Source organism: Mytilus trossulus, chromosome 6 (assembly GCF_036588685.1).
Source record: "Mytilus trossulus isolate FHL-02 chromosome 6, PNRI_Mtr1.1.1.hap1, whole genome shotgun sequence".
Taxonomy (NCBI): Eukaryota; Metazoa; Mollusca; class Bivalvia; order Mytilida; family Mytilidae; genus Mytilus; species Mytilus trossulus.
In genome coordinates this window covers 18,755,899-18,780,349 of record NC_086378.1, presented here as the reverse complement: position 1 = coordinate 18,780,349, position 24,451 = coordinate 18,755,899, and the positions used below count along the sequence as shown (strand labels likewise).

At 31.8% G+C, this 24,451-nt stretch overlaps 2 protein-coding genes across 4 annotated transcripts; one reads left to right on the top strand and one right to left on the bottom strand.

Annotated features, from left to right (window-relative positions):
• Nucleotides 1-6,109: 6,109 nt before the first annotated feature.
• On the bottom strand, nt 6,110-17,383 carry LOC134723246 (uncharacterized). 3 transcript variants are annotated; one of them, XM_063586868.1, is made up of 5 exons: nt 17,265-17,383; nt 13,362-13,513; nt 11,423-11,614; nt 10,532-10,636; nt 6,110-6,458 (listed from the first exon to the last, which is right to left on the bottom strand). In XM_063586868.1, the coding sequence occupies exons 2-5, from the start codon at nt 13,509-13,511 to the stop codon at nt 6,264-6,266; spliced, it is 642 nt and encodes a 213-aa protein (XP_063442938.1). In that variant the 5' UTR covers nt 13,512-13,513; nt 17,265-17,383; the 3' UTR covers nt 6,110-6,263. The 3 variants fall into 3 exon arrangements, with proteins under 3 accessions (XP_063442938.1, XP_063442939.1, XP_063442940.1); XM_063586869.1 differs by having other exon boundaries at nt 17,247-17,344; XM_063586870.1 differs by lacking the exon at nt 17,265-17,383 and adding an exon at nt 16,372-16,585.
• Nucleotides 17,384-19,173: 1,790 nt separating this feature from the next.
• On the top strand, nt 19,174-24,211 carry LOC134720902 (uncharacterized). The gene is made up of 4 exons (XM_063583463.1): nt 19,174-19,310; nt 20,511-20,817; nt 21,393-21,594; nt 22,110-24,211. Exons 1-4 carry the CDS (start codon nt 19,239-19,241, stop codon nt 24,148-24,150), a joined length of 2,622 nt encoding a protein of 873 aa, XP_063439533.1. The 5' UTR covers nt 19,174-19,238; the 3' UTR covers nt 24,151-24,211.
• The last annotated feature ends 240 nt before the right edge of the window (nt 24,212-24,451 follow it).

The window sequence follows — 24,451 nt, the reverse complement described above, 5'->3', positions numbered from 1 at the left end:
TGATCAAAATCAGTGTTTGTAAAACTGCGATATAACTAGTGTAAATTTTATGATAAAATGCTTGGTTGAAATTTTTTTAAAGTTTTATATTTTTGTCAAAAGGTCACAGTAAATACTTTGTGAAAATTTTATGAAAATTAAACGAGTCAAATTAATTTTAGTGAAAGTGCTAGGTACCATCTTAAGTATAAGATAAAGTTCATTTATAGAAAAATAAAGCAAAATACTATTTTACATTAAAAAAAATATTTAGACACGCGAGCCCCCTTGACAGATGTGTTTTTCTCTGATGAAAGCGAGATAATTCAGACTGATATTGCCAAAGTCTCAAAACAGAATTTATGAAGAAGAAAAAGAAAAAACATATATCGTAACACCAGAACTTTCGTTACAAAAAAAGCAATTCAAGTCAGTCAAATCAACATCGCAGATGGACCGAGGACTATTACATCTTCAGGCTATTGGTGAAGGTATGCCACAACCTTTGGCCGTAAAAAGATGAATCCGTAACTAACAAACAATTCAAATTACTCTTATGAAAGACATGTAGTTGAAATGACTTGTGTGTATTCAATCCAATCTTGTTATGTCGACACCCATGAACCCGTTCTTCTGAATTTATCGAATTTATCAAAATGCTGTTCTCCTGTATATATTTGAAATATTTGCCACAGTGACTAAACGATAATCAAAGTAAGAATGGTCGATTAATTGTTGTTTTCCTAATAAATGTTCAGTATTTGAATCATATTAGCATCTCGAGGACTTTGAAAAACAATAACAATAAATCATTGTTGAGTAAGATAAGAAATTACAGCCTTACAAAGGGTCACCTATTTACATCTCATTTAGTTGCATCACTTATTCTTTAAAGTGTAAAAAGGTCAAGCACGAGGAATTGAACGCATTGCCATTATTACTAGCCGGATATGACATTGTTTACTGTAACATGCAAATTATAAAGACGGATGTTCCAAACTGCACGATTCTCTCAGATGACATTGAATTCCAAGAAAAAAACATTTCTGATACTTAACAACCTTTAGGCACCGGGATTTCAAGAAAACACTCAACCAATAAGCGATTTAATTGTTTACAATTTGGAAAAAATGTATAAATTTAAGGCAAAACAGATATCATTTATTCTAAATGTCTATAGACATGCGAATTTGGAATAAAAGCAAGAACATTTTAATTTTTTGCTGTCCGTTTGGATTTAAAAAAAACCACTTCAGATGTTATATTTTGATAATGCGTTTGCATGTAATTAAAGGATGTAAATATATAATAACAATTCACGGAAATATAACGCATTAAAACAAATAATTAATTTCCCACCATATCAAAAGTGCGTTTCAGACGTGACATTTGACACTTTTACCTGACCGATCAATATTCCAACTTATAAAAGACTTTAAAATAAATAGTTTGATATAGGGATCGTATAATAAATGAATACATCAAGTCTACAGCTAGTTTATTCATTGAATTTTACGAAAAATTATCTAACGTTATATTTCGCACTTGTATTATACCTGACAGTTGGCTAGTTTGTTACATTAAGCCTGTTTATAGAAATAAAGTTAGCAAGTTGGACCCCAAAATTTTAGATCCAATTACCATTTTGAGTTGTACATGGGAAACTTTTTACCGCAATTTTATGCGAGAGACTACGTCTTTTCTCTGAAGAATTCATGATTTCAAACGAAAACCAATGTGGTTTTAGAAAGGGTTATCCAACAACCGATAATTTATTTGTGATATATAATAAGAACAGTTTGGGAGATTTTTTAATATTTTTTTTTATTAAAGTTTCTGTTATGTAATTAAACAAGTCTGTGGGAAAATATTTTTTTCCCCTTTCTATTTAACTTTTTGTGTTGCATAATGTAAAGGACAATTAAATTATTTTGATTTTTCTAACTGCATGAATTAAAAAAAACTTTCCAACTACATTTATTTAATTGTAGATTTTTCCTGATTTCACAACTTTTGAAATCACTTAATTTATTAAAAATAAAATAAGTGAAGAGAAACAAATCCCTAATTACATGTTGTTTAAATTGCTATAAAAACACAAAGGTTTAATTTGTTTATTTCATATTTTTATCTAAATTCACATTCCGCCTTAGTTCAATTCCCATCTGGCCTTAGTATATTTTATACCTTTTTTACCTGGAATTCACAGCTAAGGCGAAATGGGAACACACCGTTTGATAAAATAAATTCTTTGTTTAGATAAATTCACTGTTTAAAAAAAAAAATGAAAGAATGCAGTCATCGTCTGGTTTCTTCAGGAAAAGCACATGATTATTTAGAATTTACGGGTACAAATATAAAACATAAAGAGCTGTAGAATGAACCGTGTAGAATGATTGCCAATGAGATACATTTGTACCTATCAAAAATTCCCGACGGACAAGGATGTAAAGAAATACAGATCACCGGCCGGCCTTTAACATTTAGAAAAGCCCATATCGAATAGCTATAAGGGAGCAACCATTTAACTTCCAACGGAGCGGGGATATATTTGTTTTGGTCGTCAGAAAAAATATAGAGCCAGACGCGCAGTTCGATAAATGACGCCTCTTCGTTGATGCTCGACCACAACTATCGGAATATCCAAAATTCAATGCGAATTCCTAATAGGCAAAAACGTCCCAAAAAAATCTAGAACAAGGATTCAATGCATACATGAAGCGAATCTCTTAATTTCAAATGATTTTCTATAATTGATACCAATATGTTCGTATTTTCATGCAAGTATACAGAAGTATAGTGTGTCCCTGATATTCCCGAAAATATCAATTATAAATGAGTTAAAATGCTAACCCCTGATCAATCACAGTAAACCCTAAGTCGCATACGTTCTTGCCAATTTGATATATCTGAAATAACATTTTGTACTTAATCAGAAACTTATAATCCATTTATGCATTGATTCAAAATATCATATCGTGTTTTTACTTAGTATATTCATTCGTTTTTTGAAAGTTGGATATTTTGGTGTGGACAAATGTGCCTCGTAAAAGGACCATACATGTATGTCTGTATGTTTCTAAAGGGATACATTATATTATAAAGCATATAATGAAGCCTATCCAACAGTGGTCACATTTTGACAGGTATATATATTTTGTCCTCTGGTAGAAGCGAGATAATCCAACCTGTTATTGCCATACCAAACTTATCAAAACAAACTTTCTGAGAGACTTATTTCAACAGCAGTAATTCCGTTTCAAACAGTGAAAATCATATCACTTCCAAACCAATATCACAGATAGACAAAACACTAGAACACTTTAAGGCTGATGATATGCCTTTGACTGCAGATGATACAACAGTACGTTAATATAAATATTCTCAGTAACAATACTTTTAAGTAATAGCTGCCTATACAAATTTGTGTATTTGCGATGTAAGGCAAACAACAATAAATCATGCAGTCAGTAGCCATTACAAATTTTCAAGAAACAAAGAACCTTCAAGTTATAATAATAGTTTGAAATCAAGCCGTAATTCACAGAAGTGGAATTGGGATTCCTTCAAAATAAAAGGCTCTAAAATAATAGCTTTCGAGTATTTAATACACACCTTGAACACACAAAACACCAAGCTTAAGGTGTGAGTTGGCATAAAAAAAATCATAACAACTGTCCTTTACTGTGCATGGTTTATGCATACATTTGTATTTGATAAAATGGTCTTTTGAAAAGTCTCATTGTAATTTTATTTGCTGTAACTCGTTTAAAGCCTTTTTCTGTAACGAAAAAGGAAAGTATGCTAGATACACTTACTGGGAATGTGAGGATATGATTGAAGCTTTAAATTTTCTGTTAAAAACATTTATGTACGTTTCTGCAATAAAATGTATCTTCAGGTAGTAGGTATTTCTATGGGCACTAACTGTGCCCCTTTAATAGCAGATTTATTTCTATATTGCTATGAATCTCAGTTTATGACCAAACTTTGTAAAGACCCATCATTGTTATATTCAGTTGATACATTCAAAAATACCTACCGTTAAATGGATGATATTTTTTCGTTGAATAATCCAGAGTTACTGCATACTACAATTTACGACAAAAGAGACCGTCACCGTCACGATGATTCATTTCATATTGTTAATTTTCCTTTTTATGCGATGTGCCTTTGGCTCCATCATATGATGTTTATACATGTATATCCAAACTCGTTCGGTATCTCTATGCGTGTTCTGATGTCATATATGTTAACGAACGTAATCAATGGATCACTGGGAAATTATTGTGTCGGTGATTTTGATACCATAATTACTTAAAAATTTTACTAAACTTTTTATTTGGCTGTACCTTAACAATGGTATTTCACATCCTAAATTTTACGGTAATATTGGACTTAAAGCGAATCTTTAAACAAACTTATAAGTAAGGGTTGTCGTACCAATATTATAAATAGATCTCTGAATATAGTTTACATTGGCACTTATATCGATGTGCGAAAAATACAGCTCTTAAAATCAGTCTAGTACAATTCAGACAGACCGCCACTATTTAGCCAATAATATGGGTATGCAACGTTTACACCAAAATGTTAACCATCAACCAAAAACTTATAGCAAACACAGCATCTTTCGTGAACAATTTGAGATTGAAGGATAACCAATATTTTGTTCATTTTGTGCAACAGTACTTTCTTAAGTTCTATGCATCGTTATACATGTATACAATGTAGAAGATGTGGGTTGATTTCCAATGAGGTAACTATATACTACAGGCTAAATAAATAGGTGGTTCGGGACTATTCGACTGTGCATAATTTTACACTTGAATTATAAAAGTATTTGTCGTCAATTCGATAATTTTTTTATAAATATTTTGATTGATTAGAAATGGTAAATCATTGTAGTTATGTGACTTATAGAATATTTTCGTTATTATCCGTATTTGTTAAAGGGACAGATTGACATTTCGGCTATTTTCACCATTTTGGCGCCAAAATTTAGGTTTAAAGGCAAAATAATGTTATTCCTTATGGGTGACCTATGTTTGTTTATTTGCTTATCCTTTGAAGCTATATTCCAGCTTTTTATATGATAGTTTTGGACCAAGTGTCATAGAACGGTTTTTTGATATTCCGATAAAAATATGTCAACATCTCTTTGTCATTGAAAATGGTCTCTTTTAAAAACCTGTTTTTAAAAAAGTAAAATTTTGTGCTTAAATGGTGCTTGACCCCCAATTTTTTTCGACCAGTTTGATTCATTTTCTATAAAGAATAAAATAACAAAAAAAACGGCACTTCTGATAGAAATTTCGAATAGGCCCGAGCCACCTTAAGATTGTCAATGGTTCATAAAAAGAGGTCAAGGTCAGATGAACCATGCCATATAGATCTCTACAGACATACCGTACACAAAATATAGGTGTTACTATCTTTGCAGTACCTTAGAAACTAAACAAATATAAAAGTTATAATAAAAACGAAGACGTGGTATGATTGCCAATGAGACAACTGTCTACAAGAGACCAAAATGACACAGACACGGACTCGACCACAAAACTAAACCTTCATCCATAAAATATCAACTATCATTCAATTAAAGGATAATTTGAACGTCTTAGTAGCATCATATCTTTCACGATCCTTTTCACGATCTTCAAAAAGCGGCATGTGATCTTTCAGGATCCGAAAAATCAATTTTGTATAAATATTTCCTTGTTTACCAAGTTTCAGCTCATGTTTATACAAAATAAATATGATAACCATTTTATTCATTGAAATAGAATGCCCTTATTCGGAGAAAAGTAGTTTATTTTATTCGAATTTGTGTTGTTTTGTAAAAACTATGTACTTTAAAAACTGGATTTTCTCACATACTTATCATTTTGACAGACAGTTTTATTTTGTTGTAAATTTGTCTGTGTAATTACTTTTAGATTATTTAATTACCTTTCATATGTCTTCTCGATTAAATGTTTTTCACGATCCAATACCAGAGTTTTCATGGTCGTCTCGCAATACTTGACCGCCGTTAGATATTCTTCACGATCAATTCTCTCGTTAAATTGAATGACACCCGTGTATCTTGTGTCAACTGGCCTTTCAAATAAAACATAGACAACGCAAATTCATATATAAAAGAAGAGTCTTTATTGACTAGTTTGAATAATTCTGCCTGCAGAACAAATGAACTGTTTTATAAGTAGTTTGTATAGCACCACAATAATCTCACAACAAAACTTATAAAATGTCACAATTAGATCATTGATTATCTATAATATTCAGTATTTTGATTCTTCGGGTGAGTCTGACGTGGCATTGTCTTGGTCGTAGACAGGAGCATTTCCAGGAGGTTTCCGTTCTACACCAACGAACAGCAACACCGTGTTTTCAGTTGGAGGATGGTCTCTTCTCAGGAGATATACATTATACGCCAACTCAGCTCCCATTATAAAAAATGTTATGAATCCAAAAGCCTGTAATTGAAACAAAATAAAATATGATACTTTCAGAAATATTTTTGTACACTAAGTCCTCTAGACTTCTAATTTACTAAATCGGGGATCTACACTAAGATAGCTGTGTCAGTAGAGTGTTTGTTGACAGCGCGTACAATATGGATGTTAAATAACACAAACAAAATATTATTTCACATTTTATAAAGATAGACCTTTTGGAGCTGACTATACATATTAGGATTTGATCATTGTCGAAGGCCGTATGGGGACCAATAGTTGCTCAAATCCATATTTTTTGTACATCTGCTGAATACAAAAATGAAGCTATTTCATTAGAGACCATAATCGTGCTCCCTATTTTGATATTGTCGCTTTTCTATGATTAAAATGCTACAATGATATAATAATGAAGATACTTTATATATGTTGTGTACAAGTTATCATTTTGTACAAATTATAATTTGTACAAAAATATTGTACAAATTATAATGTGTATTTTGACTTTGTACAAATTGTTATTTGTACAAAAAGTCCTTGTACAAATTACAATTTGTACAAAAAATGGACAAAAAATCACTTATAACTTGTACAATAATTTATCATATGGATTTTTGTGAAAAAAAGCCTTGATACACATTATTGAAAAACTATTGATAGACCACACATACACCTAAGTTACAAAATTCAAAAGTAGTTCTTTTTCATACGTTTGAACAGGTGATCTAGTTAGTTATGGAATCGTGTAATTGCTCAACATTTTTGACACTCGAATCGATGACTACCTGTTTTACATATAGCCAACATTAAAGCTCATGAACCGTTGCTGTGAATGAACATGTGTATATCACTGCTTCAGTTAGATGTTTAGACAAACAAACATCCCAGAAAGGAAAGCAAGATTAAACCCACCATTTGGTTAGGAATATGACTATGCTAAAGTCAGGAGTATGTCAGTTGTTTTTCTGTTGTTTTTTATGAATGTTTTTTTTCCAATAAGGATCTTTGTTATATAAATATCTATTACTGTGCATTAAAATAAGCCGAAATGAGTTGAGGCACTCTTAACTTTAAAAACAACATAAAACTTATGCAGAACAGACAAAGAGACTTTTATTTCAGACTAGAAAACTAGTTGTGTAGTATTATAAAATCATCAGAACCAATGGCATTGGGCAATCAAACTTTTCACAAACAAAAGTGAAGGGAAAGTAACGTAAATCCAATCTTTTGATGTACCAATTACAAATATAAATCATGACTTGTTTAAAGAAAGATTTGATTTTTTTCTATGGACTTAGTAAAATAACAAATAAGTGGCAACAAATCATTCGAGATTTTCACGATCCAAATTATCCAAATTTACAAATATAATCGTTTTTGCAAAATTTCTGAATAAAAAAAAACTCCAAATAACAAAAAGAACTAATCAAGCAGTACCATCGAATGATATTTTTTAAGAAAAAGAATTATATGTATTAAAAATTTGAAGAAAAAAATCATATTTGTTTAATTTTTTTTTCTCAAAAATTTCGAAAATCAATCTGCCTTTTGTAGCTGTGTAAAAAGGGTTAATAAGATTTATTACATTGGTTGCAATGAATTACTTTGATTTCCCAGTTAGATAAAAACCGATAATTTCACATGTGAAATAAACGTGGTTATTTCACTCTCTGACATCATACAACAATAGGCGTTGTCAAGACGTCGATAACGTCGAAACAAAACATGCGTAGGAAAAACATGTAGTTCCTTAACCCTCTTGCTGCCGGAGGGACACATATGTCCGAACCGGCAGTGCCGGAGGGACACATATGGCCATGGATAAAGTTATGCAAGCTTCTTATCAATGCTGTATCTCTTTCAATTAAAATACAGAAGAATAAACAGGGTCATGTTTTTCTCCAATTGGTCCCAAATGTAGTGGTCATTTTGTCGTGACGTCATATATCGAATGACGTCGTTGTTTGGCATGTTACGTCACAGACGTTGAGCTGTCGTATTTTCCGGCATATGAAATGCAACCTTGAAAAACGGTCGGCAGCAAGAGGGTTAAATTTTGTACATTAATTTCATTAAAAAAAGCAATTTGACAATGTAATAAAAAGTATAACTAATCGCCGTATTTGAATATCAAAAATAAGACAACTTGTGACCGAACGCCGCTATGGATTAAACTCGTGCTGCGCACTCGTTTAATCCATGCGTCGTTCGGTCACGCGTTGTATTATTTTTTGATATTCAAATACGGCGATTAGTTATACTATAATTAATGTGTGGTCAGTTGATTACAATTCTATCGTGTGTATTAATGCATTTTCACCAAAATTCATATTTCAAACTGTTGTACAAGTTATAGGTGCATTTTGGTCAAATTTTGTACAAATTGTAATTTGTACAGGCATGTTTTGTACAAATTATAATTAGTACAAAGTCAAAATACAAATTATAATTTGTACAATATTTTTGTACAAATTATAATTTGTACAAAATGATAACTTGTACACAACATATATACTTTAGAATTTAAAACCATCACAATCTGTAAAGGTATTAACAACTCTTTGTATTAGCCTGCCCTCCCCTGTGTTCTGCAAAAGTAAATTGTCTTAATCATTTTAGATTATGCACTTATAAATTCGATATTAGGTACAATGTATTTTTATGATAATGAACATGCAAAAATAACAATTTCTAGTTATCGTGGACAATTTAGTAAGTAAAATCTAATATCATGATGATAATCATTTACGAATCTGTTAAGGAATTAATTTATATAAGAAATTTTAAAATTCTTTGACACGTATATCTGTAATCTTTGCATCGAATGTACATGAATTTCGTTTTTACGAGTTCGAGAAAGATGACCTTTGATCGTGAATTCAAGAAGTACATGTACGTTCTGCAATTCGTTACAAACAATGTCATTCTGGACTACACAGCTACTTTTGCATCGGATATATTTCTGTACCAAAAATATATAGTACTGGAAATTTACTTTTAATAATAATTAATTATTTCTTTACTTCAAAATTATTGTAATACTTAGGTACTTGTATTTTACAGTACTTGATTTGTACTAAATATGTTTGTACAGAAATAATACAATATTCCATGTTTGAAAATCATGATTTTAAGAGATTTGAAATAGAAAAACTTTCAAAATGCTGAAAATGTAACGGTAGTAACCAAAAAACTGTAGTAACTAAATTTCAAGTAAAAAATTAGTACTGTAAAATACAGGTTCCTAAATATTACAATAATTTTAAAGTAACAAAATAGTACTAAATATTAAAAGCAGATTTCCAGTACTACAGATTTTTAGTACGGAAATAGTACCTATGCAAAAGTAGCTGTGTAAGCTATGAATAGACTCGTATTTCGATTAGCCATTGACTATATGAGGATGTGGATGGGGGTCCTTCGTGTCGGTATTCTTTTTAAGACTATTTTTTTCTCTATTTAATCATAACTCTGTTCTTTTTATTTAATCACCTCTCCTCTCTATCCCTTATTCCTTAAATTTTGTTCATGTTTCTGTTCTTAATATGTTTTGCCTTTTAATCTCTTTTTTTGTAAAATCCCTTCCACAACCTCATATATTGTCTATATCCAATTGGTAATAACTCATTGGAATTGTTTTACATTTAGTCATATGACTGTCATGTCACGGACTTGCATAGCTGACAAAACGATTAGCAGTTTGCTTATCATTGAATGGCATACGGTGACCTTTAGTTTCTTACATCTACGTCATTTGCCAAACTGTCTCGATGGCAATCAAACAACAGCTTCTTATTTTATGTGCTTGTTCTTTGGATTTTGTTTTTCTTATTTAGACATAATTATTGTAACCGGAAAGCATGATTCATCATTCAAACTCATCTTTGTTTCCTCCGGGACCTCTGTGTTACAAGGCAGCAATCCCGGGTTAACCGACAGAACTAAGCAGGTACATTTTTGTGTACTTTTCTAACCCATCCGCTGTCGGCTGGATGTGTCTACAACATGTTCTAAGGGAAGCAGTCCCGTCGCATGCCTAAAAGTAATTCTATACATTGCTGTGAAATCTTGTTGATACTGAGTATACTTACTGCTGCCGCTTTGTATCCTCCCAAATTTTTACCACACTCATTAGCAACAACTGCTATAGACGATATAAAGAATGTTACTGCGAAAAAGAGGCTTACTGCTGGGTTCTGAAATAAAAGTGAAATTTAAACACGGTATAGTATTTTTTACAAGACTAAAGAATCAATTATGGAAATAATTGTAATTTAAAAAACGTTTGATTATCAAATGATTTTTAAAAAAAATAAAAAAAATACACATACAACTAATGCAATTTATTACAAACGTTAGTGTGACAATAATGTAATCATAATTCGTTCATATTTTTAAAATACACATCTATATTTTTATAATAACGAACAATTCCAATAACATGTTTCACCCCACCACATTCTGTATTTCTGTGTCTGTCCCAAGTCAGAAGCCTTTAATTCAGTGGTTGTTATTGCTGTGGTACATATTTGTTTTTCGTTAAAAAAAAATTGTACATACAAATAAGTCCGTTAGTTTTTCTTTTTTTAAATGTTTTACATTTGTCATTTCTGGACCTTTTATAACTGACTTTGCGGTGTGACTTTGCTGATTGTTGAAGGCCGTATGGTGACCTATAATTATTAATTTTAGTGTCATTTGGTCTCTTGTGAAGAGGTAGATAGTTGTTTGATTGGCAATCATAGCGAACTTCATTTTTTTTTATATATACGTCACAGTGTCTATGGAATAGCCGCAATCAGGTCATGAGTGACCAAAAGTTTGGGAAGACAACACATAAAACAATCATAAACATCTAAAATTTACCAATACTAAGTGACCAGTCAGTTTTCAATGGACAAGAATTGAGTAAAACTAGATAAAATGTAAAAGGGAATTCAAATTGCATGTTATATGTTGTGGATAAGAAGATAATTACTTACCCATATAAGCCAAGGGAATACCCACAGCAGACGTGTATTCAGATTGAATATATATATTATGTATCGAAGAATATATGTCAGGATGCAGGACCCAAAGGCAAAATTGTAGAAACCATAAGCAGATGTATACGCTGCGTAACAGTCAACTCTTTTTGCTGCTCCTAATGCTATACAACAAATCAACGAAAATCCCTGTAAATAGAAATATTTGCATATTATAAATAATACTAGTAAATAATAGTATACTGCATTCGTTCTATTTGAGCAGTCAAAAGTCGTTGGCTGTATATTTCTATGTCATATACAGTCACTATCCCGAGATGACTTTTCCTCGTGAATATTTAAATTGAAGTTGTCGAAACTATATTTAATCATTCATACGACCTCTCTAACCTGTTCTTGATTCCAACATATACTACCATGCGTGGAACGACTCAAACTTATTTCGTTAACTTTACAATTTAAGGAAATTTAACATATATTTCACTTGTTCATATTTTTTGTTTGAAACCTATAAATTATTTTCTCTAATTCTATGGAAATTTATCCCTTTTCGAACCCATTGTATAAAAAAATTTAATCTACGTGTGGTTGCTGGTGATCTCAGAAGATCATTGGATGATTTTAAGGGTCATGACCTTTTTGGCTGACTGGATGAACCAAAATATGATAACAAGTGTTCATGAAATTGACAACTTCGTGTAATGTGAAAGGCACTCGAAGGGGATTTTCGGTAAACAAAAAAAAGAAAATGTCTTTTTAATCATTAGAGAAACAGATTCTTACAAAGTTACTCGTGGATTATCGGATTTATCCAATCTCGATAGTTAAATTATAAATTTTAAAGTACTCGCCGAGGCGGCTCGAACTTTAAAATTGATAATTTAGCTATCTCGATTGGATAAATCCGATAATCCACTGGTATCAGTGTAAGAATCTATATATGTTTGATGCTTATTTTTAAATAATCCATTCTCATGCACACGAATTCGTTCGATCACCCTCAATTGCGGGTTTCAACAGGTAATGTACATTTAATTGTGTTGTATATTTCTCCGACTGATGTGAGGCCAAAAATTTAAATCAAATAAACAACATTAACTGTTACACATGAAACAACAGTTACAATTGAAAATTACTTTTTTTTCTAGATTACAGTATAAGGACAATAACAGCAGAGCCTCGCATTTCGCCGTTTTAAAGCCTCATCCTCATCCTTATATCGTTGATAATTATGTCAAGTCAATGCACTATTATTGTCTATGTCGATTGCTCTTCTTTAAAGGGGAAAACCAAACAATAAATAATAAAATCATTACATAAATAAGAAAATGCATTATGGTTTTCAATGAGACAACTCTCCAACAAAACACAAATAACTAAGAAGTTAGCAACTATAAATCACCATATTGCCTTTAATGGTGACCAAAATCTATATATCATAGCAAGCTATAATGGGCCCCAAAAAATACATATGAAAGATCATTCAAACGAGAAAACTATAACGTCGAGATGTAAGTACAAAAACAATAAATGAAAACCAGATTCGATATATACTACCAACCAGACAATTTGACATTATACAAAATGTTGATCTAGTGTTGTAACCTTAACTTAGTGTCAAATATTGCATGCAATTCAAAACGAGGACTAATACAAAAATTAATAGGTAGATTTTGTTTTTTAATTGCTCGACCGTATTGAAGGGTAGAAATTGAAAGTGACCGGGATATATACGGTTTGTTTGAAAAGTACATCAAGCTTTCAGCTACATTAAAAAGTCTCACATATTCTGCAATGGTTATGTTTACGTTCAGATAGACAGTGTTCACGTTCACGAGACAACACTGGATTTATGTTGTATAAATATATACTGTCGTTGAAAATGACATGGACTAGATAAGTCGTTTTCAACTTACAATTTACAGATTTTACTTACAATTAAAACAACATTAAATATTCCTCCTATACTCTTCATAAAGGTCAAACTAAGGTCAAATTTCCACACTTTGATCTTCTCATCTCCACTTGCTTCGTTTTGTGTTGTATTCTGGGTGGTTTCATCATACGAGGGTGGTTCATTTTCCATGGCTATATTATATGGAGGAAGAAAATGATATGGTATATATGACCATAAAACAGCAATTAGCCAAAAATGACATACATGTAGGGGCTTCAAACATGTAATAACAAGTGTCTATTATACAGCACGTCAAGCTCTTAATTTTCCCGCGTCCGGAAAAGTCACTACTAAGGTTGATTAGAAACTATATTTGGTTTCTCTGATTCTTTGCAAATAGGGAGTAATTCCAATGTTTACAATGTTTTGTTTAATCTGTTATTTGGTTTATGAGCAGGGTCATTTTCACCGAGTTTTTAAATCTGCATATAGATTCAAAGTCTTACAGCTTTCAGTTTGTGTTTAGGGAGCTACCATTTGATTTTTATGGGGGGGACTAGGATGAAAAATTTTGTCCTGCTTTTTTTTTAGTTGTAATCTCTGTCCTGCCTTTTTATTTTTTACTCTATTCGGTCCTGCTTTTTTTACTAGTTGATCCTGACTTTTTTTACACAAATTGTCATCCTGCCTTTTTTTCTACCAAGTTGCTCATCCTGTCTTTTTTTTAGCCCCCCCCCCCCATAAAAATCAAATGGTAGCTCCCTTAAGTTTGACCTTCTGACAACATTATATTATTTTTCTGAACAATTATTCAAACTAAAACAGCTTGTATACATTTAAATAGTTTAAAACTGTCATTGGGACATTGTTTGTATGTATTGTTTGCATTGATGCATGTTACTTAAAGGATGTATTGTGTGTATACATCAATGTGACTGTTACATAATGACACACATAAATCGTAAGACATCAATGCGGTTTTAAACAATAAAAATGTATAAACATGTACAATATGTTAAACGCTTATCGTTCCGAGTGTAAAAATGTTCTTAAATTTAGAAGAGGTTTGTAAATAAACATATATGCATGCCATTGACTCTAAATTTCCGTACTAAAAAAAAGGTATATGGATATAGGAAGATGGTGAACGAGTGCTAATGAGACAACTCTCCATCCAAATAACAATTTATAAAAGTAAATCATTATAGGTCAAGGTACGGCCTTCAACACGGAGCCATTCATCACACCGAACAGCAAGCTATAAAGGGCCCCAAAAATCAGTAATGTAAAACCATTCAAACGGGAAAACCAACGGTCTAATCTATTTTTAAAAAAATATGTTGTATTCTAATATGACGTGCTTCTTTCGCTTTGTAAACAACACTGTGATAAAATTCTCGATATATCTATACTTAGCGCAGACTCCGTGGTGTACATAATAATGGCTGTTACAATATACTTCCCACGTAAATCCACATGTATTGAAACCTATTTGCAAACCCTTTGTCGATTTAATTGTTTTAAAAATTGCAATTCAGAAAAGACAAAATCACTTTTATTCTTATTCGGATGCATAATAAAAAGAAGTCATGCATAAGAGCTCGGAGAAACCAACAAAATAAAAATAAAATAAAATTCCGCGAAAGTCTATTAATGTTTTTGGCGCATTTAAGTCATTTCAAAACATGACGTCATACAAATGAAAACTCTAGAGTTGAACGTTTTCTGTTACGTTAACTATTGATATGTCGTTTACTATTGTATTAAAATTGATTATCAAGGTAGGTTATGTTTGATTTTCTATTCTATTGCATTATTCGCATATGTACTGATTTCAGCAAGTCAACATGCCGGCTCATTGGTTACGAAATGTCAACTTTGGATTTGACGGTAGCTCACGGGAAAAACATATAAATCAACATGACAATTGTTGGTTTTGAGAACGAAACATATTTTTTTTCAGCGGTTGTTCACGAAAAAATCCGTGCAAGCTACGGATCTATTAAAATGATGAGCTTTATCTAACAGGGAGTAAAAAAGAACAGCCATACACACAGATTTACCCACCCTCGCTTCAGTTTTTTTAATGATCGTATTTGTCCTATTAGAATCGAAATAATTCATGGAAGCCATAGATTATTGGAAATTTACACATGGCCTGGGCCGTGATATTCGTTGATTTTATCCCTCGCTAACGCTCAGGAAAAAATTCGAATATCACGGCCCAGGCCATGTGTAAATTTCCAATAATCTATGGCTTCCATGAATTATTTCTTAATTTTCTCATAGCTCATTTTATGTCATTTTAGAGTGGGTGTTTTATGTGTACGCTTTTTGAAAAGAAGAGGTGAGACTTAAATAAAATATTGTCTTGTCTTGTTTTGCCAAATTTAAGTTGAAAAGCATTTTCTTATCTAAAAAGAAATAAAGCAAGTAAAGTAGGTAAATTTCATTTATAGTCGGGCATATATATATACATAAAAACAGACAAGACATAAGCTCTGGTGAGCCCTTTAACCGACTATCACATACTTTTTTTTTTAAATCATGCAGCATCATGCAAATACTACCAAATGAAAATGAAAAACAACATGCAAATATAATGAGAGCAAATGTATTTGATTTGTGAGCCTCCAGAGTCAAAGTTCACGTGGCGAGCGCCTCTATGTGCATTGAACGGGGGAGTCAGCAAATCACTTGAAAATCAAAATAATAACTTTACTAAAGCATAAAAACAATAAGTAAATAAATATAAGCATTATCATTTAATGTCAGATATATTCAATAAATGCATAAAAAGCAGAGCAAAAGGCTATGATAAAAAGAAAGAATAAAATATGTTGTCAGAAAATCTAATATATTACAGAAAATATTGAATCTACATCTAAACGAAAGGAAGTATATTAATATAATGAGATCATTATTAATTAGTGAGAATCAAGTATTAACAAATTTTCTTTATGTAAAAATCAATTAATTACAATTAATTACAAATTAACACATGTAAATACAACGGATGTGAAGGTAAATGATTGCTTAATTAACTTACCTATACTGTCTATAAACAAACAAAATAGTTACAGGCAGGTGTAATTACAATCAATTAATTATTGAAGGGTGTTTGCATGTCCCTTTGGCTGAATTTGCTAATACACTGCACAGGAAACAATTATGCACTATTTACTTTTGTTTAACATATAAAACTCGAGGATTCCATCCAACTTCACTATGTACAGAAGTATATCATATAAGAAGATCGTAGGTAAATATATGTATACATTTGTGATAAGTTTGTTCATAAGCATGTGACATTGTTTTGGGTTTTTTTGCCTGACTATTCGTAAGTAACCATTCATAACTATTGGGACAATTTTTAGTCATAAGTGAAAGGCATAGATAAAGAAAATGTATTTAAAATCTGTACACATAATTCGATTTCTAAAGTAACCGAGCTCTGTCAAGATTTTTTATCATCACCAGTAAAGGAAGATAACTCTAGAATTTCTGTCAAGAATACGCCCATCTGATTATGGGAATATCACTTATAATTTATTTTTTATATATTGAAAAGTAGTATACTATTGTTTAAAGATGAAACTAAATAGAAATACAACAAAAAATAAAAAGAAACACATGAGGAAGATAAATGCAAATCAAAATTCCAAATACATGAAAATATATAAACAACAACAGTGTTCTAAAGATGAGCATATTAAGTTTTCAGACAAGAAATATTGTAGGAATATTAAAAAAGTTTGAAAGGAAAGGACCGAAATGTCCGTATTTTTTGTATTAACCTTGATATCTTTGTTAAATCAATTTAAATTCTTTTTGTTTCAATTCCTTTGAAAACATTTGTTTTTCCCTGTTTCTTTCGATCTTAAAACGATCATAGATAATTACAAATAACCAAAAGTCTCTTACATAAACAAGAAGTCTTACCTCACACGGGTTCAGAGTTTCATACACAATTCATTGGTCATGAACCCGGTCTATGGCTGTATCTTTTAGTACGGTGTACGACCGATATTTTTATCATTTTGTACCATGCCGTGAATAATAATCTTTTGTTTACCTTTGGACAGTATATGATATCTTCACAAACAAATAAATATACATCTATAATGCAGATTTTGAAGGTAAAAATTTCGATAAAACCATTCCTGATTTTACACTTTACAATACTCTAAGAAGGAAATGCAAAAGACAATTTGAAAAACGTATAGTGACGAATAAGAATTTGATTTCCTTATCCCAATAAAATGTAATTAGTAAAATATGATTCCAAAATTCCCAAACAAATACCTCTTTAAAGAAATAGGTCTAATGGTTTGGTTACTAAATGTTTTTCAATAGTATAAGAGTAAATACTCGAATTTGGATAAATATTGTCAGTGTATCCAAAGGGGAGATTTGTAGCGCAAGAACCCTTTTCTAAAATATCTTTACAATCGCGCTAAATAAGACAATATTAGTCAGGAACACAACCTGACGCCTATTTGTGGCCAAGTGGAACTCATTTACGAGACATTTGTTTAACATAATATCTTGATCCTTCAATAAACACCATAGTTACAATATTAACTTCATGGCCATTTTGTGACCTTGCATATTATCTAAAAACTGTCACCGAATAGAGTTCAAGTGTAAATCATATCGGAGTATATAAAAATTGCACATAAATGATTATTACATTTCTAATTGTTATCTTTATTAAAAAAAAGATATTATGCGTACTCGATTTATACATGTGGGCAGAAAAAAATAAGAATTAATATATTTACAAATTAATCCTCTTAATCGGTTAAAACCATTATGCATGATCTGATTATACCCAAGCTGACTAACATCATTAAAAAGCGCGCGCACCAACTGACTGACATCAATGCACGCGCTAGCATCGCGTACAGTTCAGAATGACAGAACACGGACGCTGACACACTGAACAGATCTATATATGACGTCTATATTACATATATATTTAAATGTAGGCAATGACACTAACGGATACAGTTCACATGAACTACTGACAGGATATGAGTTGAACATTTCAATTTAAAAGTATATAAAATATTTCCGATTTATAATTGTTGATTATTTTTAGAATAAGTTGTTGACGTCTTTGTATGATTATTTAATATTTTAATAATTTATTTATTTGATAATATATCATTTCCATTATGGGAGGTAAGTTAATATTTCTTTAAAGAATGAATTTTTTAAATACAAAGAAGAATGTATTTGAAGATGAATGAAAACGCAGCTAAGTATCATTTTCTAATATACCAAACTTCCATTTAGAAGAAAAATTTTAAGCAAAATGATATGTTTAATTATTATAATTGTTTCGTTGGTGGTTGTCATATTTACGTATACCCAACATATCTTAATAATTTCTGGGTTCTTTTTATTGTTTATGTGAATTTAAACTGCGTTGTGTTTACATGACTATGCATTTCTGTAATTTGTCCACTTCACCTTTTCTAAAGTCCACTATAAACTAATCTAAACTATTTATCGAAATTTGTGGTCAAGAATGCGATTATTTCGGTTGTGGTTTAATTTAGACTTCGATCGTGTATTAATTTCACTAATTTTCACAACAAATACTCTCTGAGATCAATGTTTGTCACTAGTAATTGTAAACACGATCATTTTAAGGTCCATCCACATCTTATTACAGTACTTTACGTGAACAATTAACCTGCATCTTCATATTTGCTAAGTTGATAAAAATAAAATAATTATTTGATAACGTATATAATCGGCGATGTTGCCAGTAGTTGGCCAGCACGGTTAGATCGTACCTACACAGGTCACATGACAGTTTTATCTTTATTTTCAGAAATATACAATACAGATTTATATGTAAAACAGGTTAATGTTGTGGACAGTTCACGAATAAATTTATTAACAATGGTTGGATTATCGAAATCTGGATATCTCGAGGTTAAACAACCGTCAAATATTAAAGGACGAAAATTAAAGGTAAGATTTTTTATAATTATCTTAAAAATGGTTATTTAATTCTTAAACTTAAAACTTGAATGAAATGTATGCAGCAGCATTACAATCTAGGTTAGATTACTTTCCTTAGAAGAGAAAAACTCTAATACTCCGTGCCTCAATATTGCCCGGGCTTTTTGTCAGATTGGTCTGGAGACGGTCAAGGCGTAATTCTGCCATACTAAATGTGACCTTATTTTCAATAATATTTCCAAGACTCCGTGCATCGAATCTTTTTTTTATGTGCATAATTTGATCTTGTCCTCTTCTATACGTTATAGAAACACACATCAATCAATCAGTTTAAACAAAAAAATAAGCATTTATGAAACTTGTACGGGTATTAGGTATTCCTACAAGACATTAGAGCAAACATCAAAACTATTACAAGGACTGGATGTCATAAAATACCATAAGAAAACAGATTTCTTTCAAAATGTACATCAGTATAGGTTGCAAAATTGTCCAATTTTGCTTGCGAAATATATGTGACTCAGTTATCTTACGGATTTCACAGTAAGATTTCACCAATGACAATAAACAATTTTACTGTCCCTTTGGTGTCTTTCGTCCCTCTTTTACATAGGATATTAAATACTCGTCTCTCAATGACAGTTAAAATTTTGAGCATGCAAACCACTTAATAATCTTGATGCAGTATACAATAAACTGCACCTTTTAATCTTACAAGAAAAGAGATTTTCCAACCCTCTGCTTCCAGAGAGTGTTCCTTGTTAAAACTATATTAACATGAAACGATCATCACCAGTGTGGGGTACGAGTGATACTACTTAAATTATAATAAAACCATCTCAATACAAATTGACTTCAAAAGTAATCTTCCATTGAAAGCCACATGAAATCGCTCTGAAAAAAATAACGGTTTATGTAATTATGAACCCGTAATCTTCTAAACATCTGTGCAATTATCAAACATTTAGTCGAGGTAAAACTATAGTGTATAAAAATAAGTGAATGAAAACAAATATAAACATAGCTATAATAATGAATAAGTTCAAATAAATTGATGATAAATCATTTAATCAATCAATCAATCAAAAACAAAACAAAAAATCCGTATTTCTGCATAAATAATAAATTCTTATGTCGAAATTTTAAATATATAGCTAGGTCGTGAAATTACTCATTTCTCCATTTACATGTATTCGCCTTTTATTTCAGACATGGAAGAAAAAGTTTGTTGTAGTTCACAAGATGACAGACTTAGCAGCTGGAACCTTTGCAGCAAAGTTCTTGCTCTACAACGACGAAGATGATTCAAAACTAACAACAAGTGACAAGCAAGCATACATATTTGACCATGTCACCTCAGTAGAAACAGCCAAGTCAAAGACACGCCCTCTGGCGTTCCAAATTGTACAGGAAGCGCCTGCTTTGATGTTGTCAGCAATGACAGAAAAAGAAACAAACGACTGGATGACTTCTTTGAAAGAACTTTTCTGGCCAGATGAAAACAAGCCACCTGGTGGTACGTAACTTTTTCGGACATGCACTGCTTATTTGGGCTCAAGTTGAATTGTGGTTTTCGAATGTCTTTAGTTATGAACTTTAAAAAAGGGGGGTCCAACCCTCGGGACTACCCCTCCCTGGATCCGACACTGTGATATCACTGACGTTCTTAAGTATTCGATATTTTCACACATACAATTTCAAGCTCAGCGACAAAATAAATGTTATAAATATAATAGAATGATTCATTTGCAAACTTTTAAATTAATTATTTTGATCTAGTGAAAAATGAGACGCCCATTATTAGTATAACAACATTTGACACTTATAACAGTTTTATAACAAACAAACGATTAAAAATTGAAGAAAGTGTTAAACAAGAGTCATCATCAGTTAACACCCATTACTTACTTACAAGAAATAATTGACATGCCGATTAATAACATAATACATACAGTCTTAAAAGCATTTTTTTTATTGAAAAAACAAAATACAATAGGTCTTTACTTTTGAAATTTTTTTTGGATCTCTCGTTTTTTTTTTTTCAAGTTTATATTTTCTCACAATGTTTTAACAGATAAGATCTATTTTCAGATACATTTCATGTGACTGCTGAACAGAACGATGACGCAAAGACTTGGTCATTGTCCGGAGATTATTGGTTGACCGTCACTCCAGAAATCATCACCATCAAATCTATCGAGGACAATTCTATACACGAGTGGAACTTAAACTTTATAAAAAGATTCTTCATGGATAAAATTGATGTTAACATCCTCATCATAGAAACAGGATCGTAAGTTTTATTCATAATGTATTATTCTTTAATTTATTACGATTTTATGATATTTGTAAGTCACTAAGACAACTATTAACAACTTACTCAAGACATGTGAAAGTTTGCTTGTTTTGTGTCCGTTTCATTATCTGAAGATGACATTTCATGGCAAAAGTGTATTTGCAACAATTTATATTCAGTTTGAAATTTGCTTTAGTTAAACACTTCGGTGTTCTACTTTGTGTGTGAATGTGGTATCGAGTCAGAAGAGGATTTTTTTTTTCAAATGTCGTACGTATCAAATTTAAGAGTTGAAAATTGGTAGATGCGACTCTTCAACTAATAGGCTAGAAGCAAGACCAAATGTGTCTAGAAAAGTATTCCTGATTAACGGTCATCCGCAAACAAGCACATTGACCGCTTTGAAGTTCAATATCACGTCAACTTGGTGTTGTCCTTGTAAAATTTCATGTCATAGTTTAAACAAATTCAAAATTGAGTAACATTAAAATAAATATATTATTCTATTTCAGGATTTCTGAATTTGGAGAAGCAAATTTCCGGTTTAGATCAACTTGTGTACCCGATATATTAGCTGTCATAAAACAGAACATTCATAAAGCGATACAGTTGAGGACGCAAAGAAAACGAAATCCTAATTCTAATTCTGAATCATCGTATACCATTGTACAAGGCAACTCATCCACCTCTTCAAATGATAAAAGTTTCCAAAGTCTCCTTATCAGGAGTAATGATACACAGAATAGCAGCACTATGAGTGTTTCAACAGTCGACACTATTCCCACAAGAAGCAGGAGCAGTAGCGAAAATAGTTCTACATCTGCGGATGAATACAATTCTTTAAATATTACAAACAGTCGTGAAACTGAAACAAAGATCGTATCAACGCTAACAGTGAGTAAAGACAATGGAAGAAACATTGAAGTGAAAATCGATCAGTCAGGATACAGTCATGTAGAAACAATTCAAAATGAAAGCGAACAAACAAACATTGATGTCAAAGCCAGATCCGCGTCAGGTTGTGTAGAAAATGGCGACGACTTTCACAGATCGACATCTGTCTGCTCTTGTGATTCTGGTTTTGCTCAATCCGTCACAGACTCAACATGCGTAGATGAAAACAAACGGCGAACGCATATCAGTAACAATTCATTTGATAGTGGAATATCAACGTCGATTATAAAACCAGAAATTTCAGCATCAATAGGGGGTATATTTGTAGTGACAGAAAATTCACAATCGTCTAAGGACACATTCGTGCCGTATTCAAAAGTTATCGAAGAAACATCAGTAAAAGACGATACAAAACCTGCAACCCGAAAGATCAGTAACAATAGCAATTATGCAAGTATTTATTGGGATGCTGAAGTTGATACAATACATGTTCCGAGCGAACCGGAAAAGAAGGAAAATTTATATGAGGATTTAGACAAATATAGGAAAAACCTAAGTAAACATCTCGGTTATGATCCAAAAATAAATCCTTCTGAAGTACCTCCATCACTACCCGACAGACCTTCTACGTTGCCAGTGAGGCGAAAAATTCGGTCTAAAAGCACGAAAACAAAAGATAAGAAAACAACAGCAATACAAGAAATGTTCAGAACTGTAACACGAGGTCGAACAAGTTCGATATCATCTACGTCATCAAACACATCAGAAGGCGACGAAGACAAATTGAATACATCGTCAATAAGCAACAGACCAAAATGGCCGCTACCAAGCAGCGCTGTTTCCGGCAACAATGAATTGTATACATCTGTTCCAGACGCAGGAGTATTCTCTTCCGTTAGACCTAGAGCACGTTCGTATGAAGACAGACCTACAAAAAAGCCTGAACTTTTTAACGATAGTATTGTTACAGTACAGAATTGGCCGATGGCTGCTGCTTCTAATATGGGCTTGAACTCAGTGTATGATCCGATTTATAGCCAAGTAAATAAAGATGAATCTGGAACGGACACTAATGCAATATCAAAATGTCGCTCTTTTAGGAGAAGTAGTAGTTCTATTGATTTAATGGTACAAGACAGGCGTCGTTTAACACAAAGAGCTGTCGATCTTTTGACAGGAGATTTAAACGACGAGTTAATTCCAAAACATTCAGATATACTGACTCCTGTTTCAATATCACAGCCTGAGGAGCCGGATTTTATTGACTTTGCAACTGATATCAGCGTCCCAGAAGAACAAAAAGATATAAATGCTGCTGAAAGTGGTGACGTTTGGAATCCATTTCCAAGAATAGCAGATTTTACAAACGCTATACCGCCCGAGGATGAAAATTCAGAAACTCTCTCTAGTATACCGGAACTTAATGCATCAGATCCATTCGATATATTTCACATTGGAGTTATAAGCTCAAGTTTTGGTTTATCTACCGACAACTCTTTTATTCAATCGGATTTCGTAACAGAACCATCAGACTTAGATAAGACTATTTATAATCCAAACGAAGAAATTTACATGGACATGGGAAATCAGACATTACGTCATGAACAGGCTGTAGAATATGTACTTCCTACGGAAGTGTCTCGGACTTATACCTCATAATTCATGTGTAGTGCTATTTGTGTTTAATATGTAGTAGGATACCAAAGTGCTTTCAAATGTACATGTGAGATTAAAACATAAAACATATCATGAAATTAATGTGTTGTCTTATTTCCTTCTAGATATGACTATAAAGGGTATAAAGGGTATTCAGATTATTTATCAATATACAAATACTTAAACAGCAAATATATCTTTTAAAAAACGGTCCTGTCACGTATTAATTTGATAGTACATGTATTCATACATGTTTGTTTATGAATTAGCTATTTACTTTATAAGGGAGAGTTAACTGTTTTCT